General features: G+C 47.4%; 2 protein-coding genes across 4 annotated transcripts in view; one reads left to right on the forward strand and one right to left on the reverse strand.

Annotated features, from left to right (window-relative positions):
- Positions 1-1,918: 1,918 nt before the first annotated feature.
- On the reverse strand, positions 1,919-11,368 carry POLH (DNA polymerase eta). The gene is made up of 10 exons (XM_021544125.4): positions 11,136-11,368; positions 10,903-11,037; positions 10,573-10,814; positions 10,132-10,301; positions 6,998-7,101; positions 6,027-6,146; positions 5,289-5,412; positions 4,597-4,662; positions 3,765-3,928; positions 1,919-2,951 (listed from the first exon to the last, which is right to left on the reverse strand). Exons 1-10 carry the CDS (start codon positions 11,270-11,272, stop codon positions 2,084-2,086), a joined length of 2,130 nt encoding a protein of 709 aa, XP_021399800.3. The 5' UTR covers positions 11,273-11,368; the 3' UTR covers positions 1,919-2,083.
- Positions 11,369-11,492: 124 nt separating this feature from the next.
- The window catches only part of XPO5 (exportin 5), a 29,986-nt gene continuing 18,666 nt past the window's right edge, over positions 11,493-22,812 (forward strand). For 2 of the 3 annotated variants that reach the window (XM_021544118.3, XM_021544119.3), the window contains exons 1-15: positions 11,493-11,681; positions 11,921-12,042; positions 12,655-12,727; positions 13,278-13,415; positions 13,722-13,904; positions 14,888-14,929; positions 15,767-15,793; positions 16,088-16,273; positions 16,962-17,038; positions 17,472-17,571; positions 18,973-19,056; positions 19,449-19,574; positions 19,800-19,890; positions 21,490-21,618; positions 22,372-22,487. In XM_021544118.3, coding sequence (XP_021399793.1) covers positions 11,577-11,681; positions 11,921-12,042; positions 12,655-12,727; positions 13,278-13,415; positions 13,722-13,904; positions 14,888-14,929; positions 15,767-15,793; positions 16,088-16,273; positions 16,962-17,038; positions 17,472-17,571; positions 18,973-19,056; positions 19,449-19,574; positions 19,800-19,890; positions 21,490-21,618; positions 22,372-22,487 — 1,599 coding nt within the window. In that variant the 5' untranslated portion in view covers positions 11,493-11,576. Of the gene's footprint in view, positions 11,682-11,920; positions 12,043-12,654; positions 12,728-13,277; positions 13,416-13,721; positions 13,905-14,887; positions 14,930-15,766; positions 15,794-16,087; positions 16,274-16,961; positions 17,039-17,471; positions 17,572-18,972; positions 19,057-19,448; positions 19,575-19,799; positions 19,891-21,489; positions 21,619-22,371; positions 22,488-22,812 lie in introns of those variants that run through there. The other variant, XM_021544120.3, reaches the window with a different exon arrangement.

Raw genomic sequence — 22,812 nt, forward strand, 5'->3', positions numbered from 1 at the left:
CGTGGTGTGGAAAGAATGCACGCGCTGCTGTTTACAATCCTGCGCTCCCGGCTTATCTGAGTAAGCCTGGGTGTGCAGCCTGAGGTGACGGGCAGCCACGTCACCCTGAGCACAGCACTTTGAGCTGCTGTGGGCGGAACAGGCTGTGGCGAGAGCCTCCTCAGAGTCACCCACTCCCCCAGAGCCTAATTAAAGAGATGCTTTCTAGGGCACACATCTAACCGGTGATTTGTTTCTAAAATAGCTTTGACCTTATCAAGAGGTCATGACTGCCTTGTCTCCATGAGAACAGGTTGTTCCCTTGGGACAAGTAGAGGCAGAAAGGTTTCCCTGTGGAGATCACTTGTGACCAAAAGGATTTGCCTCCTCTAGATTTTTGTGTCATATAGTGGCATCTGCAGAGTCCAGTCCTGCCAGACACTTAGGAAATGAGATGTGTCACTGTCACAGGAGATGAGACAATCCTGCCAGACTGGTTGCTGTTTCTTTTCACGTGAAGATTTTAGGAAATTTGTCACTTTGCAATGTTAGGACTGTCATTAGTGGGAGTGACTTCATAATTCCTTCCTCTACTGATTACCAAAGCTGCACATATCAGAATGAGTTTCTTGTTGTTCTTGAAATCTCATGACTGTGTTGTCATGTATTAGACTCCACTGACAGTAATGTAGCAGCATCCCAGCACAGGCTGTCTGCTGGAAGGAAAGCAGCTCTACAGCTGCATTTAGGATGTTGCAGTTCAGAGAACAGCACATAGATACAGAGCTGCAGTTTGCATCATCTGCTGCCTGAAAGGCTCTCTTCCCCCCCTACCCAAGGAAGGCGAAGCCTGCAGCTGATGAAACTCCCTGCAATTCCTAACCCCACCCAGAGCTGCTTTGACGTGGCACATTCTTCTCCGCCCCGCCCAAAGAGCCACGTTCAAATTATTGGCAGCAGAGGTTCTGGCAGGCTCCGGCAGCTCAAAGTGTAGCAGAGCTGAGCCCTGCTAGGCAGCTGAAGGCAAGCACTTCTCTTGTCCTGAAGCCAGTTTCACCCTCTCTCAGTGCCTGCCCATCCCCTCCATGATACTCTGCTTTGTTGGCTGTTGTAATCTGTGGAGCTCTGGAGTGGCCACTGTACTGTGGCCTGTGGCTCAAAGAGCTGAACAAGTCATTTGGCAGAGCCCAGTCCGAACAGGTACCTGTCTAGTATCACTCAGTCTGGGAAGGAGGAAAAATGTGGTTATGCACTCTACACTGGACAAAAGCTTTCATGGTGGTCTTTGTGACTCCTGGCATGTTTTCTGTCCCTTCCAGTGAGGGCTCTAACAGTTTACTGTTTATGTGTCAATAGCAATTTTTATTAATTAATGTAGAGTTTTCAAAGAGCCCACCAAAAAATATGCCCATGCAGCTACTGCTTCCTTAAATCTTTTATGACAGGAGCAGTCTTCCTTGTGCACTGCTGAGCTGCTGATAAGCATTGTGCAATGGTTGCTACACAGAGGGATTAAACCATCTATAACATAAATCCTGGGGTGTGGGAAGGAGGGAATAAAAATCACTGTCTTCCAAGTGGAGAGAAGGAACAACTGGGCCAAGCTACCACATATAAATTACACAGTAAGGGCAAGACCTGCAACTGCAGCCAGAGTAGAACCAGGAGCTGAAAGTTTTATACAGAGTGATTAGACAGGGGTTCAAGCCAAGGCTTAGCTGGAGATTCCCTGGGACAAGCTGCTGCACTTAGAGTGGCTGCTTTTATAGGAGGAACAGAATTACTGAGCAATTATGGCATGCAAATACCTATGTTAAGAAGTGTAGGTGAGAGTACCATGCAGCTTCTAGTAGCATCAGGGAGTCAGAGGTAGGCTTAGCTGCCACCAGCTAAACTGGCTACACCTACACAATTCATGAGTTCCAGTTCCTCTTAGACGTAGGTTGAAGATAATTTATTAAGACTTTTCAGCATTAAAACCTGATAGACAGTATAAAAACTTTTAATTGTATTTAAAAACTGATTATTTAAAAACACTGATTATTTACAAATACCAATTCTTTAAAAATACTGATTCTTTAAAAACAGCTAGTGTGGCTGGGAGTTAAGGAGGTAAGGGCTTAAAGAAAAAATCTAAAGTTCTTGTCACACCTTCTTTGAGTCGTTTAATACTAGATCCTGCTGGAGTCTTGGGCTTGTTCTTTGCCTTGGCAGGAGACCTGGAAGCCACAGCCTTTGCATTGGGAGCTGCTTCTGGAGCCATGGAAGGGCTGGGCTCCAGGAAAGAGCTATGCAGCTCCAGAGCAAAGTGGTAGTCCATGTGCTCTGGGAATTCCCACACCAGCACGAGCTGGCCACACTTCTCACAGCGCTGCTGGTCCCCTGGAGAGGCAGGAGGCAGCAGGGTGAGTTCAGGAGAGGGTGGAAAATTCTGCTCATTTCCCTCCATAGCAGGCTGTAATTTCAGAAGGGTCCTGGAGCTGGGTGGAGTTGAGGGTGTTTGTGTAGCATCCGATGGCAACTTCTCCTGGCAAAGCCTCTTGTACAGAGAAGTAGGGCTGGCATTGCTAGGACCCTGCTTCACAGGGGACTCCAGGTCACCCTGTACAGAGGCAAGTCCAACAGGCAAGCCAACAGCAGCTCTCTCTTGGTGCTCTGGGGAGCTGGGCACAGCTGGCTCCGCAGTGGCAGCAGTGGGCAAGCTGGTCGCTGCCACTGCATGTGACAGCTGCCGTTCTGCTGCCTTTTGGAAGAATGACTCAATAGTGCTAGCTGGCTTCTGCCGAATCTCTTTGCTCGGGCTCCTAAAGAACTTGACCCCGGCCCTCCCACAAGATGTGGCGTTTTGGCTGGTGGTGGCAGTGCCATCAGGCTGGGCATCACCCGTCAGGAAGGTGGCAATGCCTGTAGAGAGGGTGACAGGCTCCGAGAACTTGCTTGCTGAGAGTTGCACTGAAATCAGCGGTGGAGACCTGCAAAGGACAGACCAACATCAGCTCAGACACCAGCCTGGAAAGCAAGAAATCTTTTGAGGTAAGACTTTAAGCAACACAAAACATTCACAGATGGGAACTGTAGTATCTGGCAAGGGTTGGGACAGATGTTTGCTCTGACAAAGTTAGTATTGCTACCTCCAGAACAGACATCTGCTTTGCCCAGCAGTTGTTGTGCTAACTCCAGCACAACTGTGCTGGGTAAAGCAGAACTCCTCTTTCCAAAGCAGCAATTCCCAAAGGCAGGGCATTGGAGCAGGAATAGCCAACTGCCAGCCTGGACTTTCAGTCCACTACAGGCTGAAGCTGCTGTGAGATGAGAGCACGCTAAGGGAGCAGTAGCCTTGTCAGAGTTTAACAGACAACCTTCTTGCCTTCACTGCAGAGCAGAAGGAAGGAAGGAAGAAAATGCTGAAGACAGGAGTTGTGTGCTTTCATTTTTCTTCCTGCCCCAATGGCTTTCTCACAAAAACCTTTGTCCTTAGGGTAGGACAACAAGGCATAGCTAATTTCTAAAGCCCAGGAGGGCCAGGACAGTCTCACTTCAGCTGGACAAACCCCAGCCAGTAGCAATCCTAACTCCAGGTACAGAAGTGTCTCACAGATGTGAGGCTCAGAAGAGGCCAGGCTGTCCTATTGCTAAAAGGTCTCTGCACTCTACTGTGAGGGTGCTGGAAATCACTTTTCCTGCCACTCAAATTGAGTTCCTTTCCAATAGGTCTGTGGATCGTCCAGTACTTCCCACGTCAGAACCAGTCCTGACAGAGGTGACCCACTTTGTCACGCACTCACCATGCTGCCTGGTGAGCCCCAGCCACGTTGCAGGTTTGGATGAGGGTGAAGGCGTCATTGCACATTTTCTGTGCGTCATAGCGGGATAGCGCACACAGGCGTGACACACGGGTGTCCCCTTGCTGGCGGATCACCACCATCAGCTGCCGGGCCACGCGGTGGTTCTGCCGGGAGAGTAGAGCTGTGCTTCCAGCGACTCCTGCAGGAAGGGGCAGGAACAGCCGAGGGGACTGTTCCCTGCCTGGAGACCTCCCCAGCCCCACAACCCTTGTCATTTCCCAGGGTGGGGTGGGACATGTCCTGCCTGTTCTGATTGCCAAGGGATGGGTTACACAATAACAAGTGCTTGCACAGCTGTGCCACACAGGATGGGAAGCAGATAGTCCTTGCTTTCCCTCAAAGGCAGCTCCACGGTTTTTTTGGCCCCACTGCAGTGCCAAAGCTGGTGGATTGCTTCTGCCCTGGCCTACAGCCTACCGTCCAGATAGGAGCACAGCACTCTCTCTCACAGCCCACAGGCACACCTGTGTCAGCAAAAGGCTTGCAAGAGAGCACCAGTGCAGCAGAAGGAAGGTGCAGTGGCTTTCAGATCCCTGCATCCTAAAGCATGGGACAAGGATTGTTCTCAACTCTGCAGTGTTCTGGGGCAAAACCATCCTGCCTGGCCATGCTCCTGCACACCGCTCTTTTTGGGACACCTCAGCATACAGGCACACATCTGTAGGTGAGCAGATTTCCTCCCCTCCCACATAGCACCCTTAAACTCCTGCAAACCACTCGTGGTACAAATACATTATGTGCCTCCTTGTGTCCTCTTGCCTCCCCTCCTTACCTGGCTCCTGTCCTTGTTCAGTCTGGACTCCAGCTCCAATGCCAGCTGCAGGAGCCAGTGCTGCACCTGGACAAAGCAGGGGTAACAGACAGGTTGGGCCTCTACTCATAGCAGTAGCACAATACAAGGGGAATGCTGGTGCGGGATCAGACTGGAATGGACTGACTATTATAAGGCCCCATATGCATAGCAGACCTTGAAAAATCAGTCCAGCTGAGATTCAGCACTGCAGGAAAGGACATTATAGATACCATAAAAATCCTGCATTACTATTAGACTTTGCCAAGTAATCTAGGTTCCCTGTCCCAGATTTCTCTTTCCATCTTCCTACAGGTCAGTGTGAACCTCTCCTCAGCTAATAGCTAAAGTGCATCCTGCCTCTCTGGGCTAGTTACCTTCCTACTAGCAACCATGCTCTTGAAGCTTGTCACTGTGAATAACTTTCCAACAGCACAGGCCCAGTTCTGCTCACAGAAATTAGAACCGGGATGGACCTCTTTGTGCAGGAGTTTGTCAATGCATTTCCATCAACAGGGACTTCCAGAGCTCAAACCACCTTCTCCCACTCTAGTCTGAGTTTCAGGGTATAATTGTGCAGAAAAGCAGCAGTTTTGCAATCTAGTCTGTTTTTAGTATTCTTATCTTCTCCAGTGTGAAAGTCAAGCCTTATGCTAAATGGAGGCTTCCCCTACCGCCTTCTGTGTGGCCAGGGCTAACTTCCCAGGGAAATTCTTGCTGCAGCCAATAGACTGGGGCAGGTACCGGTTTTTGACAGGTTCCTCTTCAATTCCTCTACACAAGTCATAGAGCCAAGACCTGAAAGCCACAGGGAAAGCATGAGGTTAAGGTAGCTACAGACAGGTATCACTGGGCAGCACATCAGTCTCCTGCTGAGCCCTGCTTTCAACTCAGTGCAAGCTGTGACTGTCTCTCATCCTCAGCTCTACAGTTGCAGCCACAGCTGAACAAGCAGGGTTCCTTCAGGCCACAACTGCCTGTCAGCACAACTCCTCCACGTCTTCTCCTGAAGTGGCAATAGTTCACCAGTCTGCAGGGCAGTCCAACTGCTGTTGTGAGCCCAGAAGTTGTGTTTCAGGCTCCAGCCCAGCCTTGTAATTTCCTCTATGATGAGACTGTCAAGACTGCCATCTTTCCAGCCTGCAGAGAACCAGCCCTTTGACCCCATCCTTGGATGCTGTAGAGGAAGGCTGTGGAGCTGGCTGACAAGCAAAATATTATCCTGGGGAGGGTGCCTGGGAGCAGGTGAGACTGGAAACCTGTTGCTGGGCCAAATAGATCAATGCTTCCCAAAGATGTCAGTGAAGTTTTACCTCCAAACCCTCCTAATCACAGTAGAACAAGGTTCTGTGAAAAAAAGGAAGTCTCAATGCCTGCCAAGAGCCAAGTTATGATGAGTAGTTCATCATTACCCGGTTTTGTCTCCAAAATGTTTCTGGAGCTCAGTCTCACTGAACTGTGTCAGCTCCCCAATGTACTCTACTCCCAGGATGTCTGTGATAGCAGTGCCAAGCTTGCCTCCCAGGTTACGGCTACGGCAGAGAAACAAAGAAAAAAACACAAATGAAGCATCATGTGGAGACTGTCTCATTGCAGCAGCTGTTCTGAAATAAGGATAGCTAGAAGCTGCTAAGAACTAGCAGGACAAAAGGAACACCTGGCTCTTCTGCTCATAGTAAAGGAATACGTAGGAGTTGATGTAGGAACTGCTCCTTGGGTCCCCCAATTTTAGTGCTTCTCCCTCAGCTCCATCTGATCTCAAACCATGCTCTGAAGAATGCCTTGCATACAGCTTCCTTCTTCCTACACAGACAGGACCCTTTCCCACACACATCCCTCTCCATCCCTTGCATGACACAGAAAGCAGAGCACAGCAATGCAGGTCTGGAGAGCATGATTAGGGATGCATTCCTGTGGAGCAGCAGTACTGGTAATACTTCCCCAGGAAAAGTACCTGTGCACAGTGTGGATGCTCAAAAGAAAACCACATCTGCTCTCTGTGAGGACAGCTGTCACTCACACTGGGGAACAGCTACCACCTCCGTGCTCACAGTTGCTTCTGGCTTACACCTATGCACTCCAGCAGTCATCCTGAGCACAGCCTTACCCTGGGAAAGGATGCCCACAGGCTGCTAGTGGGCTTTCAGATTGTGGTCCCTTCAGCAGCAGGGCTGCAACTTCCAAAGCACATTCCCCCTGAACTGTCGCTCACAGCCATGAGAGACCACTGGCAGGATTCCCTCTGTTTGTCAGGAGCATTGACAAGCAGTTACTGTGGAGCTGAGAGCCTCTGCTGGCTGCTATCAGTGAGCATCATATTGCTGTGCTGAGGTGGCCGGGAGCAGCCCCAGGCTGCACTAAGCAGCAGCTCCCTGGTACTTACATGCTGCTGACGGGCAGCTGGCTGAAGAGCTGCGGCACAAATCGTGCAGACACCAGTGTCTGGCGATTGGGCTTGTTCAACCCACAGGCCAGTTTTGCCAGTGTCTGTAACACAGAAGAGGGTGGAAACTCTGTTATTATACACTGTGCACTGGCCTAATGTGATTCTACCTAACAGCTTGTACTGCATCACCTCTAAGAGCTGCCTTCAGAATAGCTGCTAGGAATATGTACAGGGTGCACCACTGTTTGCTCTTAGGCAATATCCACCTCAGGATTCCACATGCACTAGCTGGGTACTCTGAAAGCAAAGCTGCTTCCAGACTTTAGTTCTGTGAATTGCTGGACTCCTGCTTCAGGCAGATAAACATCTTTCATCTGTTGTGGTTGCTATAGTTTTCCATCAGGCAAGCATGCTAGAGCTTCTGCAGCATGCCCATAGTCCTCCCCCAGGCTATGTCTCTCACTATGCCTTTTTCCTTCATCTTCTGTGTTTGTCTTGCTTTTTCTTAACGTCACTATTTTAATCTTCTCTCTGTGAGGTCTGCAACAGCATAGTACTGCAAAAGAAACCTTCAAAATGAAGAGTAGAACAGCCTGGAAAGCATGTGCTCCTATACAGTTTCCCTTCTCACTCTAAGCTACCACCGGGTCAAAAATACACAGACCAGCTTGAAGTACATTTAACTGGACATTTGAGGTTTTTATTGAACAACTCTAATAACTTTCTCTTTCAGTGCTTTTCCACACATCCTGCAACTAAGCAAAATTTCTTGTCTGCCTATTGAGCACCTTTATTAACAGCCCCTTTTACAGGCTTAAGTACATTTGAAATAATTTCTAAACAAAGTAGATCCCTTTTCAGAAGTCCAATCACTATTTTTCTTGTCTGGCTGGAGACTTCCAAGTTTACCCACCCTATAAAGTGACATGCTGCAAGTGAAACCAATCACTGAGACTTCATGGGGAGAAATCATTTACTTTTTCTGACACCTTCTGTATACTGCACATGCTGAAATGGGATTTGGCATTTCTACAAGAGCATTTATATTACTGACTCATCCTGCTGCTTGTCCACAACAACTCCAGGCTACTTCCTGACTTACTGTGACTTAGCCAAAATCCTGTTGGTTGCTTTTTTCCTATAAACCACAAAAACTGTCAATGAGCATAAAAGGAGCATAAGAAGCAATGTTTGGACTGATTCTAAGTTATTGCAAGTTCAAAATTTTCCATGCTAATTTCATTTCAGAACTTCTACAGCCCAGGCCGAGCCTCATCTGTGCAACACCTGAATTCATACAGCTGTTCCCTCTCTGTAGGCTTCAGTGAAAATACTTGCTCTTAGCAGACCTAGGACAGATCCCCCCAAGATCCTATTCTCAACATCCCAATTTGAGTGCACCTCACTGAACAAAATCATTATAGGAAACAGTAATGTTTTCTTCAGCTAGATACATGCCCTTCAGGCAACTTCAGCCATGTTGTCTGCTACAGTGCCATCACACAGGTTATTCAGCTTAGGGTGAGGTATGTCAGAAACCTTAAGGTTGACACCTCACATCTGTAGTCTTTCCTGCACATTTGGTCACTTACACTATCAAGGAGAGCACATAAATGAATTTGGCATGAGTGGTTCTTGAGAAAACAATCCTGTTATCCTCCAGGTGCTTCCAAATTTTTTGGTGTCATTCATCACCTGGATTCCTGGTGTACTCTAACCAGGTGCTTCATTGGAAAAAGCAGTTCTGTGGGAGAGTTTTCTGTAGAAAAAAGCTTTATGCTTTATCAAGCATAAAGCAGATAATCTTCACCTTGAGTTTCAGGCAACAGTTGTTGTGGCCTGAGAATGGTTTTTACCGGCACAATTCCCAGTGACTCAGTGGCAGAAGGACACCAGATTGGGGCACTGAGGTGAGCTGGGTTGCTTTTCCTCTTTCTGGTGAGTCAGTATTTACCTTGCTGGCCATGGGGATTTGGGTGATGCTCAGGCAGCTGCCAAGAGCAACCACAGGAGCTCTTGGTGCATGACAGCAGCTGCAGAAACAAACGGACTTTGATGCTGTAGCTACAGAGGATTTCCTGATGGGTGGAAGGCGAGCTGGTTTAGTGGGAGCACCTCTTTTGTTCTGCAGAAAAGGTTTGTACCCACCGAGGTGAGCTGACTGTGGAAACACAGCACAGTGTTCTGCACAGCCACAACCATGCCGTGGTGATCTCTGCATTGTTGCTACATAACTGCCACTACAAATTTCTACACCAGTGACATTCCTCAGCTAGCTCATTTCTGTCTCATAGTCTTTGCTAGTTTCAGACTAAGCCAGTGCAGAACCAGTTCCAATCCCTGTGTACAGCTGGAATAGTACCAGCTGTTTCTGCAGCAGTAAATGAAATATATCTTCCTTGAACTCCAAAGTATCCATTTAGTCTTCATTTTCTTTTTTTTTTTTTTTTTTAAGTCATAGCTTGCCTTTAAAAAGTCATTACTGTATAAATAAGCCTCTCTTCTGCAGAGCAAAAGGGATGGTCTCAGCAAACCACCCTGCAGGAAATCCTCTGTAGCTACAGCATCAAAGTCCGTTTGTTTCTGCAGCTGCTGTCATGCACCAAGTGCAGCTGTGGCTGCTCTCAGCAGTTGGCTGAGCATCACCCAAATCCCCATGGCCAGCAGGGTAAATACTGACTCACCAGAAAGAGGAAAAGCAACCCAGCTCACCTCAGTGCCCCAATCTGGTGTTCTTTTGCCGCTGAGTATTTGTGTCAGTAAAACTGGCTACAGTGACTGTTGCCTGAAACTCAAGGTGAAGATTACCTGCTTTATGCTTCTGTTTTTTCTACGTAAACCACTTTTGGAAGACTTAAACCCCTATTGTTCCTAGTGACCTCACTCATTAGGGTACACCAGGAATCCAGGCAGGAAATGTGTGGATTGCTGACTGCCCAGGCCATAGCTCTGGGGAAACAATTCCTCCCATTTCCAGATGTCTTATCATTTCTCTGAAGGTGTGATCACACATGGTTGCATTCCCAACTTGGTTCATCTTCTACAGGAAACTTGTAAGTATAAGAGAGCATCTACAGCATGTTCTGACTCTGCAGCCCAGAAGAAATCAGGCTGATGTGTTATGCACATACCTTGTTGTGCGAGATGCCAGCTGAACACCTGAATCCGGTAGCTTCTTCCACTGCCACCCTAATTTCTTCCACAATTACTGCGCCCATGGTCAGCTGCAGGTCAGGACAATCTGGGTTATCGTAAGACAGCGACGCCAGCCACTCGTCCAAACTACGTTGCCGCAGCTCCTCTAGAAAAGGGACACAAAAGGGATCTCAAGAGGACACGATATGGCACTTCTTGCTGAGCCCAGCAAAGGGACCCGCAGCAGCTAGTCCAGCCAGCAGCCGCAGGCTTCTGTAAGCGCATTCCAGCCACAGCGAGAACACCTTAAAAGCACCACAGGCATCTTAAAAGCCATTCACTGCGGAAAACGCAGATCCCATTTACGACGCTCTCGATCCAGGGGAGTCAGAGCAGGCAGAGTGGGCCTTTCCCGGGGGGCGGGGGTGGGTGCATACCCTTCCCGGCGGGATCCGCTCGGTGCATGCCCTTCCCGGCGGGATCGGGGCCGGGCTCCCCGGGCAGTCCCTGCACGAAGGTGCTGGGCAGCAGCGCGGCCGGCAGGGGGCGCCCGCGCAGCTCACGCAGCCGGAGGCGCGCGCTGCCCGTCAGGTCCAGGTACGCCTCGTCGATGCTCGCGCGCTCGATGGCGGCGAAGCGCGACAGCACCCGCATCACCTCCGCGCTGGCCTCCCGGTACCTGCCGGGCGACGGGCACGCCTCAGCCGCCGCCCCGCGCCACCGGGGAGGCCCGCGCCGCCGCCGCCACCCCCGGCCTCCGCTCTCACCGTGTGAGGTCCGCCTTGCCCCGTGCCTGCGGCACCCGGGCCAGCGCCAGCTCAGGGCACAGCGCCCGCGCCTCCGACGCCCACATCCCGCGGGATACGCCGAAGGCGCGCGCCTCGTAGCTCACCGCGATGATCCTGCCGAGACACAGAGGTGAAGTGCAGGGCGGGCCCGGCCCCGCGGGGATCGGGGTGGGACGAGGAGCCGAAGTCGCCAAGCCGGCTCGCCTACCTACCCGCCGCCCTGCCACTCGGTGTACTGCACCACGGCGCAAGGGCGGCCGCGCAGCTGCGGGTCGAGACGCTGCTCCACCTGCATGAAGAAGCAGTCCATGTCTACCAGGGCCACCACCCGCTCCCGGCCCCGAGACATCCCGCTGCCGCCACCAGCTCCCGCCCGACTGAGTGAATGATTGAATAACCGCCCGCTCGGTGGGGCGGAGAGCCCCGCCTCGGCCCGTCGCTTTGCGGCACCCGTATTTTCTGCGTAGGGACCGCCGGGAGTCGTAGTTCTCCAGGGCGCGGCGGGGCGTGCGCGTGTCCCCGCCGCGACGGTGCGCGGCGCCCGCGTTCGCCGTGTCCCCGTGTCCCCCAGGGCGCATGCGCGGAGCTACGTCCCGGCCGCCCCGCTCGTCCCTCCCGTGGGTGGCCGGTGGCGCGCGCCCGCCGCCGCCGCCATGTCCGCCGAGCAGGTGAGCGGCCTCTGCGAGCAGCTGGTGAAGGCGGTCACCGTCATCATGGACCCGGCGTCCACGCAGCGGTACCGCCTGGAGGCCCTCAAGGTACGGCCCGGCCGGGAAGGGCGCCAGGCTCCGGCAAGCGGGCACACCGTCCGCACGGCCCCGGGGCGGGCGAGAGCCGGGCGGGCCGGTCCCGGTCGTGGCCTGAAGTGCGGGAGCCGTCAGCAGGCGGCGGGGGCCGGGCGGCCGCGTGTGCCCGGCGTGCTGCGCCAGGGATGGGGCTGCCACCTCCTGCCCCGGTGTGTAACTGCGTGTTCGTGTCCTGGGCCTCCCTCCCCTAGTTCTGCGAGGAGTTCAAGGAGAAGTGCCCCATCTGCGTGCCCTGCGGGCTGAAGCTGGCGGAGAAGACGCAGACGGCCATCGTCCGGCACTTCGGCCTGCAGATCCTGGAGCATGTGGTCAAGTAAGTCAGCTCGCCCGGTGCCGCCGAGCTGGGGAAGGGTCCCAGCCTGCCAGCTCTGGTGAGATATGTGCCCATTCCGGCACCTCCCACCCCAGGGAGGCATTTTCAGTACGCAGGGAGTTTGTTCTGCAGCAGAGGACAGTTGCAGTCCTACTCCGGATTTTTTTCTTATTCTGTAAAAGAGAGGATAGAATTGCTTTCAGGCACATTGGGATGGTGAATTTACTGAGCTGTAACACACATTAACATCAAAAGATGAAAACAAGCACACTGGGCTACCAGTAGGTCTTTGCAGAGTTTTGTCACTGGCCTCCTGCTAACAAAGAGGCTTTGTATTAGTTCAGTTCTGAGATTCCTTTCTCTGCTGCCTCTACAGACCTGGTGCTTTGTGCTTTTGCTGCTGCTTCTCGTGTCTGTTGACCTCGGTGGGGCATGCCCATTTGCCAGCAGCAGTTTTAACTCAGCCCTTTTATTAAGGAATTGGGTGCTGGCAGAGGCAGGGAGCTGGTAGTGTCTCCAGTTTCGGTAAAGAAGCAAATGGTTCCTTGAGAATCAAGTCAGAAATCCAGATGTTTTTACTTTATTTCTTTTTTGTTTATATGTTCTTAACAGATACCGTTGGAACAATATGCCTCGCTTAGAAAAAGTTTATCTAAAGAACAATGTTATGGGCCTCATATCCAGTGTAAGTACCTGCTGCCCCAGGCTGTTGTGAAATGTGAGAGTAAAAGTAAAAACTACTGCAGTTAATTTACACAGAGGATCTGAATTCAGTTTTTCATTTCATTGCTTTTTTGCTTTGCATCTCTGGTTGTTTCAGTGCTTTTCTCTGTCTTGTCAGGTGAATAGCCATGTTACCTCACATGGCAGGAAGTTGTGAGGCTTATATAGCGTATGTAACATACTTTTACTTTTCTTAGGAGGAAATTCATTAACTGTGGATGTTCTTATCTTTTGCAAAAATACTAAACCCATTGTATTAGTTGTTTTTTTTTCCTGTTGTGATTGCTCTTGTGACCAAGTGACCTTTTGAGGAGAGTCTGTCTATGGAGCTATAATGTTTGGGAGCATAGGAGCGTCATCTAAGGTAGCTGCAATGAAGCACTGCCCAATGTTGTGTTTTGTTTTGGTTTTAGTTTCTGTGGTTTAGAATGTTTGCAAACACTGTTTCCCAGGTCAGAGTTATAAATGCCTGAAGCTTGCTGTTCTGTGTAACAGTCCCCTTTCTGTCACAGGGAACTCAAAGTATCCTGGAGGAGGAAAGTCACATTAAAGATGTGCTGTCTCGCATTGTGGTAGAGATGATCAAGCGGGAATGGCCTCAGCACTGGCCTGACATGCTAAAGGAGCTGGATACCCTCTCCAAACAAGGGGTATGAAACACAGTTGTCTGGTCTCTTTTGCTTGCTCTTAGTGTGGGGTTCAGTCTTCCATCATCCTGAGAAAAATCTAACTCACTCATGGTCAAGTGAGACAGGTTGGTGATGGACTCAAAAATCCCTGTAAGATTATGCTATCTTGAGATGACTAGCAGAGAGGGGGCCATCCTGCTGTTTTATTTTCTCAACATGAGACATACTTCATGCATGCTTGCTTTCTCTCCACATCTTTGAGCTGGTCTCTAGAGATTTTAATGTTTGGACTGTGCTGATGGAGTGTATTTCACTTTGGGACATCAGGAAACTCAGACAGAACTGGTGATGTTCATCCTTCTACGTTTGGCAGAGGATGTAGTGACTTTTCAAACTCTACCTACCCAGCGGCGACGAGATATCCAGCAAACCCTCACCCAGAACATGGAAAAGATCTTCAGCTTCCTACTAACTGCCCTGCAGCAGAATGTCAGCAAGTACAGATGCATGGTAAGAGTCTCCTTCCCTTTGGTTTAGTTTGTGCTGGAGGCATGTAGGAATTGGGATGCAGCTCATGAATTGTTGGGGAAGTAAGTGCAGAAACTGAAATGTGTTGCTACCACTCTGAGGTAGGGATCTGCTGTGGCCTGTGAAACTGGTGCTGATCAGAAAGACTGAACATACAAGGCTGATAGTGTTGATATTTTGATTTTGCTGGTATAAATGGCTTGAGTGGATGCATGCTGTTGGAATGTGTGCTGGCATCAGGGGTGTACAGCTCAGCAAAATGAAGGTGTGGTTGTGGCACAAACAGGTAATTCAGAGTGGTTTATGTAATACACAGTGATTAAGAGATGCCATCCAGGAATTGTGTCTGCTGTCTCATAGTGCAGTGCTACAGTTGATGTGATGCACCAAAATGCATGAGTTTCTGATGTCTCAACATGTTTCTGGGCCTCTGGTCTTTTTCTCCAGGAGCTCAAGTCAGGAAGCCTTTTTTTAGCAATGTTGTAGTGAAGAATGCTCTATTTTTGTGTAAACAGACTTCTTTCCTAAATTCTTACCTAGAATCAGATGTGCAGATCAGTCACAATGGGTGATGAAGGGGAGTCTCTACCCCAGTCTATGGCTGTGAAAAGGAAGTGGATTTGAGAGCGAAGCACGGTTGAGAAACCAAACTAGAAACTAGTTGCTTAGTCATATCTCATATTCTTTTTTTTTTTTTCCATGAGTTAATATCCAGATGTGAAATGAAATGAAAAACCCTTTTTCTACCTGTCTTCTATACACCTTCCTGATGCACTGTCAGGCTGAGCAAACCCCTGCCCTGTAGAGTAGATAGTTTTCTGTGCAGTTCATGGTGGTGGGAGCGTGACCTTTGTGTGTTTCGTAGTCTGGTTGAAATACATTTCCAGGTAAGATTTGCATTGCAATGCTTGAGGCTCTGAAGTGTGGCTGCTTCCGCTAATGGTGGAATCTTTCTGATTGGCAAGGTTGGAGCACCCCAGGAACAAGAAGACCTCACGAGTCCACAGGTTAGCAGATCTTTGTTCATGCACAGGGTCATTTCTGAGGGTTGGGTGTTCATCTGTGTGCACACAGCCTGGGGGAGATGATGGATAGATCCCCAAGACTGTAATATTGTATAGTGCTTAAAAGTATGATGGATTAATAGAGAAATGTGTTTATAAGGTGGCTTATATATGAGATGTTTGGGACTCAGGGTGATTAATTTAAAAAATCACTGCAGTGAATAGTCCAAACCAAAAGCTTGCAGTAGAAGGAAATGCCTATGGTTCTTTGCATCTGAAAAACAAATCAAATCTGAGTATCTGAGGGACTTGTTTGCATTAGGCAAAAGGGTGGTATAGGCAGTGCATTGTTGCTGTTAAGTGTCCTAGGCCTGGGAGTCAGGCTTTAAATTGTTGCTCCAGCTCTCTCCAGCTGCCTTTCTCACCATGGACCAATCACCTCTTCAGACCTGAATTTTAAAAGCCATCAGCATATTTTCAGAGTCTGGCTTTTGGGTGTAAGATGCTCTTAAGAGGTGAAAAGTTTATTTCCTGGAAGCCTCCAGGAGGTACCAAGATGCCTTTGCTTCTTGTTTCCTGTTCTCCCTGGTGCCTGCTGACTGGAGTTTTACCTTTTTGGATGAGAAGGGAATTGTGGCTTAACTTGGCAATTCAGGGTCCTTTTATCTTACCTAGCTGGGGGCTGCCGAGGTGACTTTGTTGCTGCAGCAATGTCCTGAGTTAGAAACTATGATGTGTCTTCTTTTTTGGCTGTATCCTTGAGGATAAGCCTGTACAGCAGTGGCTGGTTGGAAATGTGTGCTGTAGCTGTTACTTACCCTCTCTTGTTTTCTTTTTCAGAAGACTGATTTGGCTCAGGAACCAAAGGTGAGAGCAACTATATGAGAGTTAGCTCATTAGTAATTCTTAATCTTAAGGTTACTTAGAACTAGGCTTTTCCCAGGCATCTGAGTGTGTTGCCTGCAGTTTGATGCAGATGGATTTGTTCACTCTTAATACTAACCCCTTGAGAAGAGACAAGTGAGGAGTGGCAGCAGAAGGGTCCAAATCTCTCACTTTCTCGGGGGGTTCTTGGTATTGTAATTTCAGGGAGTGGGTGGCTTTAGATGGGAATTGCTGTTTTTCTCTGGCTCTGATCCTGTGCCTCCTCTCTGTTCACAGGCCCAGGCAAACTGTCGTGTTGGGATAGCGGCACTTAACACTTTGGCTGGCTACATTGACTGGGTAGCCCTAAGCCATATTACAGCAGACAACTGCAAACTCTTGGAGATGTTGTGTCTACTCCTAAATGAGCCTGAACTCCAAGTTGGAGCAGCAGAGTGTCTCTTGATTGCTGTCAGCAGGAAAGTGAGTTCTTCCTCTCTGGCTCTTCTGGCTCCCTTTTATTTTTTGCCTATTCTCCTATATAATTCTTCAGACTGAGCAATGCTATCTTTGCCCTTTTATCTGAGAATCAAATTTCAAATTTAGGTGATTCTGTTAATGATATTTGGTGTGAATGTCATGTCAGCACAATACACAGAGCAACCATTAGAAGCCTGTCCAAATTCTGTGCGTGCTTCTCCTTTCAGTTTGAACTTGGAGGGCTTCAGTGACCTTTTATCCCCCACTTCCTACAACTGTGAAGTGGAAAATAGTGTCATCAGCTGTGTCACCTGGCAGCTCAGAGAAATGACAGCAGGATCTAAACAGGTGATTTGACCCATTCATTCACAAGCAGCTGAGTGTCAAGGCTGAGTGCTTATCAGCTGCCTGTAAATAATTAGCCAGTCTTCTGTGAATAAAAGATAATGTCTCAGGGTCAGTTTTGCCATTTAAACTTCCTGTGGTGGGATTGCTTGGAGACATTTTTTTTAGATCAGATGCCTTGGAATTTTGGCAAGTTTTTACTTAAGTCATATGTGGACTGTAAGCCTCTCCACAGATGGAAAGAAAACTGTGAATCTCCTAATTATGCTTGCAGATGGAAATATTTGTGTAGATGGGAATAAATAGTTATGTTCTAATTGAAGTGTCTGGTGTGTTTTGTGCACAGGGTAAGCTGGAGGATCGGAAGCCTCTGATGGTCTTGTTTGGAGATGTTGCCATGCACTGCATCCTCTCTGCTGCCCAGTGAGTACCCTGGTGCTGCTGTGATTTCACACGAAACTGCATACAAATGGCTTTGTAGGTGCAAAAAATACTGCTGCTTAAGCAAAGGAAGCAGGGACTGGATAGGAGAGAGCAAAATCACCATTTCTTTTGCAAAACTTAGAAAACCAGGGTTGGTTCTTTTTCAAAACCCATAATTGAAAGACAAAGAGGTGTAAATATCACAGCTTCCCTGGCTTTCTGTTTTAGCCTGAAACTGATTCAGAGGAGGGACTCTTTCAAAGAGGCAATTTCAGAGGTTTTAGATGCCAATAAAGCAGTACTTGTTGATAATAGCAAAGATCCCACTGCGATAAAAACAAATTGGTCTATCTACAAGATAGACAGCAGTGTGCCTGTCACCTACAGCATGAGTAACTGTGATCCTGTTTTCCCCCCCTTCCCTCATTCCCAGGACAGCAGATGGAGAAGGCCTGGTGGAGAAGCACTACGTTTTCTTGAAGAGGCTTTGCCAAGTTTTGTGCGCATTGGGCAGCCAGCTATGTGCGTTGCTAGTAAGTCTTTATTAATACCAGCAGCAACCCTGGCAGGGCTAGTTTTTAGGGCTGGGGCTTGAGGCAACCCTGATCTAAGGTAGGACCAGGGTTCTCTCTGCACATTTGGCAGCTGCAGGATTCTCTTTGTGCATTTCCAAAAGGCAGAAATGGCTCTGCTTTTAAGTGAGTTAACTGTGTCCTGACAAGTCTTAGGAATGTCAACTGGAGGGACCCTGGCTGATGCCAGGGCTTTGCTGTCATCAAGAAACATTTCCTATAACCTCTGTAAAATGCCGAGCTTCACTGAAAATTGGTCAGGTTTTTAGCTGACTACTGCTACAGAAAATCTAGTCCAGGAAATTACTCTTCTATTGGAAGACTTTTAAATTTCTCAAGAAAAATAACTCAGAGAGTATACCTGTATGTTCTTCTACCAAGACTCTCTGAAGCTGAAGGAAGAAATGGGTTCTGTTCCTGATGTTCATTTTTGTAATGCTTTGTGTCCATGTTGGGATGAAGATGCAAATTCATACTGTTCATGCCATGCTGGTACTGAATTCCCACTCCCTCTGTTCAGCTGAATGCTTCTACAATGAAGAGGCCAGGCTTGTTGAGAGGTGCTGTTTGTGAGGATATTGAAGCAACCAGCCTATAAAAGCAATAGAGCAAAGTAATGTCTCATAGGGAGAGAAAGGAAAAAACCAAAAACAGCCTTTGAGAATTCATCCCTAAAAAGAATGGACAGCACACAGAGTGCATTACTGTTTGCAGTGACTCCACTTGCTGTTAGGCAATAGGAGCTGTTAATCCATAATGAAGTAAGGAGACGAAGCTTGCTATTTCAGATTCACCTGGGAGAGCAGCACTAAGCTGTACAATTTCAGGGATCTTGAGGGCACCAGATTATTTACAATTTCTGAGAAGAAGCAAAACCTTGAATTTATGGCTCTGGGTAAAACTTAATTTCCTGACAAACTTCTAAGAAAGTTACTGGTCATGGATACCCATATTTGTGTTAAATACACAAAATGTTTGGAAAAAATGAGTGCAATTATCTGGGTGTGTTTTCCTGTGAAATCCAGTTTGAATTGTACTACTTTGGTACTGCTGTGTGGGTTTGACCCAGCAGGACTGAAACTGTGATTCACGGCAGCAGCAGTGGTTGAGAAGTCACCCATAATTTTTGAATAAGGGTGGTGGTGGTGTCTCCAGCACCTCCAGACTGGTCAACAGAACTTGATGCTCCTTGGACTATACTGGTTTCAGAAAAAAGTCAGTTGTTCAGTGTTTCTGTCTCTGCTCCTTTACAGTCTATGGCCTTGGATCTAGTGCTCCTGCTTTACCCTGAAACATACCATTTGTGAGCCCAGCCTGCCATAAAGTTACTATTTTGTCTGAAATACTTCATGTTCCTCGTAGGGCTCAGATTGTGATGTGGAAACGCCAGCCAACTTTGGAAAATACCTTGAGTCATTTTTAGCCTTCACAACCCATCCCAGCCAGGTATGTAAAGGGCTGAAAATCTCGTGTGTCTGTGTGTGTGAATGCATAATTGAGGTAGCGTATAGAAAACTACAGAACTTCAGCTGCTAAATATTGCTCTCTAGGCTCTCCATTTCAGCTGAAGGCCTGGAAGGCACAGTATTTTCTACTGCATTACCACACCATCAGGAGCAGTTCCTGACACAGAGAACTGGGTAGAAAATGCAGAACTTGCAGGCAGACCTAGTATTAGCGATTTTTGGCTTTCTGGGAATTTGCAGTGTGCCTTCAAGGTGCCTTGGCCTGAACTTAATAGTCAGTATAATTTGCTGTTGCTTTCTGATATCAACACTTAATGTTAGCAGGGGAGATTCCAGCACTGAAATCTTGCTTTGCTTCTCTTCTTCCCCCAGTTTCTGCGCTCTTCCACCCAGATCACATGGGGAGCCCTCTTTCGGCATGAAGTTCTGTCTCATGACCCTTTGTTGCTGGCTGTCGTTCCCAAGTATCTCCGTGCATCTATGACCAACCTGGTGAAGGTATGTGGAAATCACAGTTGGGTTTGAGAAGGTGCCTGGTGAACATGGCCTGTGGGTCACGGGGGAAGAAACTGCACTTCTGTTGTGTTGTGGCCAAACATGATCTCCAGGCTGCTGAGCACAGTTGTATCTTGCTCCTTGCCTCCAGCCTTCATCTCCCTGAAGCTGGTGTTAGCTATGATGGTTGACTTCTCTTTCTTCCTGACCTTTTTGCTTTGTCTCCAGGTGGGCTTTCCTTCCAAAGCAGACAGCCCCAGCTGTGAATACTCCCGTTTTGATTTTGATAGTGATGAGGACTTCAATGCCTTCTTCAACTGTAAGTTGCCATGACTCTTTGTACATTCTGTTGTCTGTCCTTTCTTCCTGCTTTTAGTCACTGGCTGAGCTTGGAGCCTACCAAATTGGCTTGGCAGCTTCCATTTTTTTCTCAACTTTTTAAGTCTGGATCTTGGAGTAAAAATTGAGTTAGGATTTTCCTGGGGTAGCTCATGTGTTTAATTTTAGTATTTGCTGTTGTTTTGCTGGCTGGTCAGATAGATAGCCTAATAGCATTCTGGTGTCAAAGCAAATGTGTCTTTTGGCCACCTAGAGGAGGAAATCAAACAGCCTCAAGTCATGCTCAGGTTAGGAGAGGAGGGCAGCTTACAAAAGACTTTAGATGTCATTCCATAAAGAAAATCTGTCTTGGCCCTGGTGGGAAGTTTCTGGTTTGGTATCAATAGCTAGAGTTGAGCAATTAAAATAGCCAAATTCAATTGGGATCTTAAACCACCACAGGATATTAATGATTTTACTTTTTCTTTCATCTTGTATTTTTCTTCCCAAAACGGAAGCTGGTTCTAACTGGCTGGTAGTTTGGTACTAACTTGGTGGGTTGGAGGATACACTGAATAAATTACATACATTTTTACTTTTTATATTTATGTCTGAAGATTTTAAGTGTTGCATTTTTATTGCTTACTAGATAGTTCTACTTATTGTAAGAAACCCTTTTGGGTAGAAACTATAAAGTAGCTAAATGGACAAAGCCAGAATCTGAAATAGTTTTAGAGGTTTAAGTTATACTGAAACATTACATATATAAGAAAATATTACTAATTTGAAACACAAAATAAAATTACTTGGCAACACATCTTTAATTAACAATCCAAGTTACATTTGTGTAGTCAGCAGAGCTGATTCTTTTGTGTGGTCATGCACTGGAATATTTTGGAACAGGTGAAATTCCTGTTCTGTACTTTGTTTTTAGAATCTTTGAAAACAAGGCAGCTGGGTTTTGAGATCAAGTTTGTTTGTCATTAGTTGAATAATCTAGGAAAAGTGTGTTTAGCTAAAGGAAGGGGTAGTTATCTAATGCTGGTATTTAATCTCAGTATCCCAAGATGCTCTGTAAGCAGCAAATGTCAAAGCAGCAGTTTGAAGCATATTTTAAATGAAGAATAGAGGTTTAGTTGTAATAAATCTGGTTTAGCATTGATGCCTGTTCCTGGTCTTAAAAAATTGAGAGCCAGGCATGGTTAAGGGATAAGGGATTTTTACCTTGGTAAGGTAAAAGGTGTCACAATGCACCTTGGCAAATTGGTGCACCAATAAGCATCCTTACTAAAATACTGAGGTAAAAACCCCTTATCCTTTAACCGTATCTGGCTCTCAATTTTTTAAGACCAGGAAAAGGCATCAGCATAGATTTTCATAATTCGTACTGCATTTTAATTGTACTTTTAAATATGTTAGTCTGTCATTTTTTAGTCCACGTAAATCACTTCAAAAATTGCCCATCCTGTTGTACCTGCTCTACTGGTTGTGTATCTGTGCCCACTACAAAGCTATTGCCAAAGCAAAAGTCCATCATGTTTGTGGGTCTGCAAAATCTGTAGCATCAGCTGGTTTCTTGGTGTGTGATTTTTCCCTGCAGCTTTCCGGGCCCAGCAAGGAGAGGTAATTAGGATGGCTTGTCGTCTGGACCCTCTAACTGGCTTCCAAATGGCTGGTGAATGGCTGAGGTACCAACTCACAGCTCCTGTTGATACTGGACCCATGAACTGTAAGTTACCTGAAAAAAATTAGGGATATGGGATTTGTTTTTTAATTAAAGCCAAGAAGAAATTTCTTGGCTTTTTTTTTTTGTTGTTGTTGATATTGTTTAAATTTTTTAAGTGGTAAGCAAGACTCCATGCTAGATTTTCAGGATTTTAAGGTTTTTGCAAGTTAAAAAGCAAAACCAAGTCAAACCCACCCCTTCCCTAATTTATCCCTTTGGAGTCTACATATGGAATATGTAATGTAAAGCCCCTGGCTCCTCCTCTCCTTCCCTGAAATTGCTCTGCAGAACAGGTACAGCTGTCCTCCTAATACAATTTTACAATTATTTGGGGCATTTTATCTTTGTAACATATTTATTATTTTTGTTAGGGAAGTTATGCCTATCTGGCAAATTCCCTGCCATTCACTTTGCTTTCCCTGCTCTGAAGGACATCTGCTTGGTGCTCTGCAAAGTCACACCGAGGACAGTCTTGCCTGCAGTGCTGAGTCTGGGCATGTGGTCTCCCTTCTTTTCCTTTCTGTGATCTGTTCTATTGCTCTGCACAGTACCTCAAAAGACTTACACCTCGGGAGCCTTCACTTGAATTAAGCAAATCACACGAGATTACCTTAATTGCTCCCAGTGCATCCCGGCCAGGCATCTGCAGGGAGAGCTGTGTGCTTAAAATATCTGTGAGTGCTAAGTGCAGCACAGGAGCTTACCAGGCTGCTGTTGAGGAGCATGGTGAGAGCTCCTGTGTTCTCTTCCTTTCAGCTAAGACAGGCGAAGGTCTCTGCTCCATCTTCTCTCCATCCTTTGTGCAGTGGGATGCCATGACCTTCTTCTCAGAGAGCGTCATCAGCCAGATGTTTCGAACCATGGATAAAGATGTATGTGTATCCCATGCTTCTGCCTTCTCTCCTGGCTTCTTCTAGGTCGACACCAGGGTTTTTGCAGTTATGTTATCCTTGAGCAGTTTTTAGTAACTGGTTACCTCCATGCAAAACCCAGAATGTTTGGTGAGCCATTCTCACGAGGAATAATGACCCTTCTTTTGATGACACCAAACTCATACTGGCGTGTCTTGGTTTTGGACACTATGGTATGAGAAGTCATAGGAGAGTGCTCAGGTGACATGCTTTTACATAATGCCTTGCTAGAGGAGAAGAGATTGCTTAAGGAAAAATTTCTTGAGTTTAATTTTCCTCTTACTAG

This window comes from Lonchura striata, chromosome 3 (assembly GCF_050655825.1).
Source record: "Lonchura striata isolate lonStrDom1 chromosome 3, ASM5065582v1, whole genome shotgun sequence".
Lineage (NCBI taxonomy): Eukaryota > Metazoa > Chordata > Aves > Passeriformes > Estrildidae > Lonchura > Lonchura striata.

Bases quoted from the DNA above. Each gene is read 5' to 3' on its own strand.
- POLH (XM_021544125.4), bottom strand. From the start codon at position 11,272: ATGTCTCGGGGCCGGGAGCGGGTGGTGGCCCTGGTAGACATGGACTGC. The intron at 10,302-10,572 runs GTATGCACCCAC...TCCCTTTTCTAG, and splicing joins AGCGGATCCCGCCGGGAAGG to AGGAGCTGCGGCAACGTAGT. The intron at 2,952-3,764 runs GTGAGTGCGTGA...TGTCCTTTGCAG, and splicing joins GGGGCTCACCAGGCAGCATG to GTCTCCACCGCTGATTTCAG.